This window comes from Colobus angolensis, unplaced genomic scaffold (assembly GCF_000951035.1).
Source record: "Colobus angolensis palliatus isolate OR3802 unplaced genomic scaffold, Cang.pa_1.0 Scaffold282, whole genome shotgun sequence".
Lineage (NCBI taxonomy): Eukaryota > Metazoa > Chordata > Mammalia > Primates > Cercopithecidae > Colobus > Colobus angolensis.
The window spans coordinates 529998-537598 of NW_012116066.1; the positions used below are offsets into that span (position 1 = coordinate 529998).

General features: G+C 44.7%; 1 protein-coding gene across 2 annotated transcripts in view; it reads left to right on the forward strand.

The window, feature by feature from the left end:
- Positions 1-7601, forward strand: part of LOC105516468 (chromosome unknown open reading frame, human CXorf56) — a 23122-nt gene that overhangs the window by 1865 nt on the left and 13656 nt on the right. For both annotated transcript variants that reach the window (XM_011948682.1, XM_011948684.1), the window contains exon 2: positions 1560-1677. In XM_011948682.1, the coding sequence (XP_011804072.1) occupies positions 1560-1677 (118 nt within the window). The remainder of the gene's footprint in view (positions 1-1559; positions 1678-7601) is intronic.

Below are 7601 nucleotides of genomic sequence, written 5' to 3' on the forward strand. Positions count from 1 at the left end.
TTTTTTTTTTTTTTTGAGACGGAGTTCCGCTCTTCTTGCCCAGGCTGGAGTGCAATGGCGCGATCTCAGCTCACTGCAACTTCTGCCTCCCAGGTTCAAGCGATTCTCCTGCCTTAGCCTCCCTACTAGCTGGGATAACAGGCATGTGCCACCACGCCCGGCTAATTTTGTATTTTTAGTAAAGACAGGGTTTCACTGTGTTGGCCAGGCTGGTCTTGAACTCCTGACCTCAAGTGATCCACCCACCTAGGCCTCCCAAAGTGTTGGGATTACAGGCGTGAGCCACCGCGGCCAGCCTACCACCTCCACTTCTAACACTGTAGTCCAAGCTACTACCATCTTTCACCTGGATTGGCACAATAGTCTCTTGCTCTCGCTGCTTCCACTGTTTTCTACATAGTAGCTAGAGTCCTGTTCAAAACCAATGGTTTCGTATAACACTGAGAATAAAACCAAAGTCCATCCATACCAAAACCCTTGATCAGGCCTGTGGCTACCTCTCAGGCTTCATCCCCTAACAGTCTTCCCCTTGCTCGTTGCACTTCAGCCACAGTGGCCATTTTATCAATTTTCAATCTGCTTTACAACTGTACCTAATTTGTTTACTGTGTTTTCATTGTTTTCAGATTAAAATTCCTCCAACTAGGATGGATCATTTGTATACTATATAATCACTTACCCTCTCTCTCCCCCACCCTTTTTTTTTTTGGACGGAGTCTTGCTCTGTTGCCCAGGCTGGAGTGCAGTGGCGTGATATTGGCTCACAGCAACCTCTGCCTCCTGGGTTCAAGTGATTCTCTTGCCTCAGCCTCCCAAGTAGCTGGGCCAGGCTGGTCTTGAACTACTGACCTCAGGAGATCTGCCCATCTTGGTCTCTCAAAGTGCTGAGATTGATTACAGGTGTGAGCCACCTTGCCTGGCCTCTTTTTTTTTTTTTTTAAACAGAGACAGGGTTTCGCTGTGTTGCCCAGGCAGGAGTAGAGTGGCTATTCACAGGCAGAATCATGGGACATGACAGCATTGCACCTCTGGTCTCAAGCAATCGCCCTGCCTCACTCTTCTGCGTAGCTGGGACTATAGGTGCATGCCACCACGCCCAGCCTCTCTCCTTTTCTTAGCACACACTCACTTTTCCCAGTGCTTCCTCATAGGCGTTCCAGTATGCTTGATTGTGTCTTCTGATTCTAATGCATTATAACACAAACCAAGTGTACTATGATCACAGAAATACTCGTAGAAACCTGAATTACAGTACTGGGAAGGACTTTTGAGATAATATCATCTACTCATCTTTCAAATGAGGCAAAAGTCTCTGAAGGAGGAAGTGATTTGCCAAAGATCACCAGGGTAGTAGCAGAGCTGGGACCAAATACCAAGGTCTCCTGACAGAAAGTCAGTTTTAGTCGGAACGTTCAATGATAGGTTTCAATAAGCATAGTAATTGTAGTAGAAAATTTTAGTGCTAGGGACCCCACTCAGAACTTCTCAGGCTATTTTGCAGTGACTCATTTCCTATATTTTGCCGTGACTCTAGTGACCAAATCTCTCCATTCCTTCAGACTGCCAGTTAGAGAAATTGCCCATGAGGCCCCGGGACCGGTCCCGTGTGATTGATGCTGCCAAACATGCCCATAAATTTTGTAACACAGAAGACGAGGAGACTATGTATCTGCGGAGGTAAGAGGTTGATGCTCCCTGTTTAGGATTTCCCTATTGTGTTGGAGTCTGTTTCTGAATAATGTAAATATCACATCTATTGCTGAACAGGTCAGTTGGGCCCAATACTTTGACATTTGTAGTGGTTTTCTAACTTCTGTTAATGTAGTAATATCTTTATTGTGCTTTGTTGAAATGGTGCTCAGATGTGATTCCATTGCTTTTTTTTTTTTTTTTTTTGAGATAGAGTCTCGTCAGTTCATGTGTCTACTTTTATGCCAGAGCCATGCTGGGTTTTGTTGTTGTTATTGTTGTTATTGCTTTGAGATAGAGTCTCGCTCACTCTGTTGCTCAGGCTGGAGTGCAGTGGTGTGACCTCGGTTTACCACAACCTCCACCTCCCAGATTCAAGCAACTCTGTTACCTCAGCTTCCCCGGTAGCTGGAATGACAGGCATGCACCACCACGCCCAGCTAATTTTTGTATTTTTAGTAGAGACGAGGTGTCACCATGTTGGCCAGGCTGGTCTCGAACTCCTGTCCTCAAGTGATCCTCTCTCTTTGGCCTCCCAAAGTGCTGGGTTTACAGGCGTAAGCCACTGTGCCCGGCCCCTCCATTGCTGTTTGATAGCTGTAGTTTGTTTACAATGTACAGGTTTGAATGAGTTCATTCAACCTGTAATCCTATGGAGCATACCATGTGCCAGGCACTGAGCTAGGTACTGGATCTGCGAAGATGAACAAGGTATGATTTTTACCATTAAAGAGCTCGTTACTTTGAGGGAATGACTCCTGTTGTGATGGTCTTCTGAACACAAGGAAAAACAGGTAGGAGTGGGTCATTTGTCCTGAATGGTGGCCAGGAAAGTCTTCAAAAGATGATGGCATTTGTGTTTAGCCTGAACTAGGATTTCACCAAGTAGATGAAGGGAATGAAGAGCATTCCGGGTGGAAGGAATATGGAAGCATTAAAAACATCAAACATGGTGTGCTTTAGAAACCTGAATTGTCCTTTGTGACTGGAGCACAGGTTACTTTACAGGAAGGGGTTGATGCATACCAGGGTGAGGACAGAGTAAAGTACTGAAGTGGTCAAGTTTGGCCTTAATCTGTAGATCTGTAGGCAATGAAGAGCCATCTCCGTTTTTTTTTTTTTTGGACAGAGTTTTGCTCTTGTTGCCCAGACTGGAGTGCAATGGTGTGATCTTGGCTCACTGCAACCTCCACCTCCCAGGTTCAAGTGATTCTCCTGCCTCAGCCTCCCGAGTAGCTGGGATTACAGGCACCTGCCACCATGCCTGGCTAATTTTTTGTATTTTTAGTAGAGATGGGATTTCACTATGTTGGCCAGGCTGGTCTCGAAATTCTGACCTCAGGCGATGCACCTGCCTCTGCCTCCCAAAGTGCTGGGATTAGAGGCGTGAGCCACTGCACCTGGCCCATCTCTGTTTTTTAAGCAGCGGTGTGATGTGGTTAGCTCTGTTTTAGATTTGGGAGTCCTTGGTATATATGGGAAATTGAAACCTGGGAAAGGATAAAATTACAGAGTGTGGAGCAAGCAGAGAGGACTGAATATTTAAAAGGCAGACAAAAGAATTGGAACAGAACCAGAAGAACCTGGTGATGCGGAAAACAGAGGAGAGAGTATCAAGAAGTGTGTGTGGGTGTGACTAGGGAATGGCTACCAGCAGGTGCTAGAAGTCATGGAAAGGTCAATCCTAGGGAATTAAAATATCCATCCATTCATGCAACAAGTATTTCATTTACTGAGTTCCTACTGTGTTCCAGATACTATCCTAGAAGTCTGGAATATTCCAGTGTATTAGTTTTCTAGAGCTGCCATAATAAAGTACTACAGCCTGGGTGTGGTGGCTCACACCTGTAATCCCAGCACTTTGGGAGGCTGAGGTGGGTGGATCACTTGAGACTGGGAGTTCGTAGTGAACTCCCATCTCTACTAGAAATACAAAATTTAGTTGGGCATGGTGGTGCGTGTGCCTGTAATCCAGTTACTCGGGATGCTGGGATAGGAGAATTGCTTGAATGGGGAGGCAGAGGTTGCAGTGAGCTGAGATTGTGCCACTGCACTCCAGCCTGGGTGACAGAGTAAGACTCTGTCTCAAAAAGTAAAAAAAATAAAGTACTACAAACTGGGTGGCCTAAAACAATAGAAATTGTTTAATAGTTGTAGAGGCTAGAAGTCTGAAATCAAGGTGTTGGTAAGTCCATGCTGTCTCTCAAGATTGTAGGGGAGAATCCTTCCTTGCCTCATTCCTGGTTTTTGGCGTTTATCAGCAATCCTTGGCATTCCTTGGCTTGTAATGTAAATGCTGTAAATGCATCACTCCAGTCAGTGCTTGTATCGTCACACGGCATTGTCCCTTTGCCTGTTCTTTTCTTAGAAGGGCACCAATCATATTGGATTAAGGGCCCATCCTCCTCCAGTATGACATCATTTTAACTTAACTAACTGTATCTGCAACATCACTATTTCCAAATAAGGTCACATTCTGAGGTTCCTGGATGGATGTGAATTTTTTTTCTTTTTCCTGTCTTTTTTTTTTTTGAGATGGTGCGTGCTACCATGCCTGGCTAGTTTTTGTATTTTTAGTAGATACGGGTTTTCACCATGTTGGCCAGGCTGGTCTCAAACTCTTGGACTTGAGTGATACTCCCACCTCGGTCTCCCAAAGTGCTGGGATCACAGGCATGAGCCACTGTGCTCGGCCAGAATGTGAATTTTTAAGGGTCACTATCTAATCCAGTACAACCAATAAACAACAAAAAATCTTGCCCTTATGAAACTTTAGTGTTGAACCAGAAAAGGCTATAGGCTGACATCTAGCTACGTGTTTTCTTTCTTTTTTTTTGAGATGGGGTCTCGCTCTGTCGCCCAAGCTGGAGTGCAGTGACGCGATCTCAGCTCACTGCAGCCTCTTCCTCCTGGGTTCAAGTTATCCTCCTACCTCAGCCACCCATGTAGCTAGGATTACAGTTGTGCACCACCATGCCTGGCTACTTTTTGTATTTTTGGTAGAGACAGGGTTTCACCATGTGAAGCTGCTCTTGTGAGCCTCCTTCTCCTTCTTTGGCCTTCTCAATCCTTTGGATTCTTTTTCTTCTGCGTGCCCCTCAAGTATTGGTATTCCACACGGTTCTGATCTTGCTTTTGTCCCTGCTCTCTTTATGCCTTCCTTGGGCATTCTTGTCACCTTACATGGCATTAGTTACACTTATGCTGATGATAAAATCTAAATCTGCCTACTGTGCCTTCTTGTATCCCAGAACTGTATAGCCAGTTGCCTACTCTACCTCTTTACCTGATGTCCTACCTTTCAGATCCAACATGATGAAGGCCAAACTCATCATTTCTCTACTGTGGACAATACCACAGATTGATTCACTCAGCACCACTCTGACACTCTTCTGCTACACCCTCTTATACATGAGTGTCTGTAAAGTTAGGGTGCATATTCCAGTCCCCTTCCCCACAACAACTAAGATTCTGAATATGACTTAGCTTTGGCCAAGCAAAAAAGATGGAAGTAGATGTCAGTTGATGGGTGACCTCAAGCCTTTTTTACCCTTTTATCCTTATTCCATCCTGCTTCTTAGGAAATGGACATGATAATTGGAGTACTAGCAGCCAGTCTGGGACTGGGAAGGAGAGGCCACAAGAATTGCAGAGCCTTTGCCCTGCTATCCTTGGGTCTCAACCAGTGCTCAGAACTGCCTTCCTCCTGATGTCTTTTACATGAGAGAACAAGCTCTTTTGTTGAAGCCATTGCAGTCAGGTCTCTATTACTATTAGCCAAATACTAGTCCTTCTTTTCCTTCTTCTTATGATGATACCAGGATTCGTGCAGTGGCCCCAGCCAGAAATCTAGGAGTCAGTCCCTCTTTGTCTCGTCTGTCCCCACCACCCCACCATCCCCTGCATACATCTAGTCACTCGCCACGTACTGTCGATTCTGCCTTCTAGTCTCTTTTGTGGCTGCCTCCTCCTGTTCGGCCCTGCTGCACTGCCGTTATTCCAGTACCCAGAATCACTTGCTTAGACTACTGAGGTGGCCTCTTACCTGGTCTTTTGGTCTATAGTTTTGCTCTTCTTCAGTCTATCCTCTACTGCTTGAATTATCTGAAATACACATTATGTCAGTCACCTGCTTCAAATCTGTTACTGACTCTTCATCACTTATAGCAATGCCTTTCAAACATTTTTAGATGAAAAATCCTTTCTTTAATTAAATTCTTACCCAGAAGTATAAATAAATAAGACTGATAAGCAGAAAGCTGTTCTGAGTGGGGAGGAGTCTAGCCCAATCCATTAAGGACTCCTCCCTCCTCCCCATCTGATTTCATTTAGGGATCATTGTGGAGTACAAGGAAAACACTCCTAGTTGGCTGGATAAAAATCTAAGCCTGAATGCACTCTATGATCTGTCCATTCTCATCTTCTAGTACTCTCTTAATTTTTTTTTTTTTAAAGAACAAACATTTATCATTTTATATCTTTTCAGCAATTCAAGAGCAAGCTTAGCTAGGTTGTTCTGGTTTCATGAAGCTGCGATTAAGAAGATGACCATGTAAACAGTCATCTGAAGTCTTTTTTTTTTTTTTTTGAGACAGGGTCTCACTCTGTCACCCAGGCTAGAGTGCAGTGGCACAATCACAGCTCACTGCAGCCTCGATCTCCTGGGCTCAAGTGATCCTCCCACCTCAGCCTCCTGAGTAGCTGGGACCATAGGCATGTGCCACCATGCCTGGCTAATTTTTAATTTTTTTTGTAAAGACAGAGTCTTCCTATGTTGCCCAGGCTGTTCCTGAACTCCTAGGCTCAAGCAGTCCCCCTGCCTTGTCCTCCCACAATGCTGGGATTACAGGTGTGAGCCACCATGCCTGGCCTGAAATCTTGATTAGGGCTGGAGATTCCTCTTCCTACCATGGTAGGCAGCTGAGTGCTAACTGTTGGCAAGAAGCCTCAGTTTCTCACCACAGGGATCTTTCCATAAGGCTGCTTGAGTATCCTCATGACATGGCAGCTGGATTCCCACAACGTAAGTAATTCAGGAGAGCAAGGCAAAAGCCGCAGTGTGTTTTATGGCTATGACTCAGAAGGCATGCACAGTTGTTTCTGCGATGTCCTTTTGGTGTCACAAGTCAGTGCTATTCATTGTGGGAGGTGACTGTACAAGGGTGTTAGTACCAGGGACAAGGATCATTGGGGGCCACCTTAGAGGCTAGCTACCACAGCCAGAATGGAGTATTTTTTTTTTCTTGAGATGAAGTCTCACTCTGTTACCCAGGCTGGAGTGCAGTGGCGCAATCTCGGCTCACTGCAACCTCCACCTCCTGGGATGAAGTGATTCTCCTGCCTCAGCCTCCCGAGTAGCTGGGATTATAGGCATGCACCACCATGCCTGGCTAATTTTTGTATTTTCAGTAGAGACAGGGTTTCACCGTGTTGGCCAGGCTGATCTCGAACTTCTGACCTCAAATGATCCACCCGCTTTGGCCTCCCAAAGTGTTGGGATTACGGGCATGAGCCATTGTGCCCGGCCAAGAATGTTTTGTTTTGTTTTGTTTTTGGTCACTGAGTCTTCCCTATCTCATATATTCCTTGAGATTCAGGATAGGAAAGAAAATCAAGCTCAATTATCCCAAAGATCTAGCTCATATTAATCACTTCTTTACAGTCATACCACTTGAAATTTTTACCTCATTTACATTAAAGTCTCATTTCAATAAGATGAACTTTTTGAGAGCAGGAACCCTGCCTTATTTTTCTGAAACCCTTAGGACAGACATCTTGCCTGCTTCTTGGCACATAGTTAGAAATAGATACATTTTTATAAACTTGACAAAATCCAGTTTGTCATTGGTACTTGAAGATTAACTCATTGAGAAATATGCAGCCTCATTTATTTGATATTTCTTTTTTTTTTT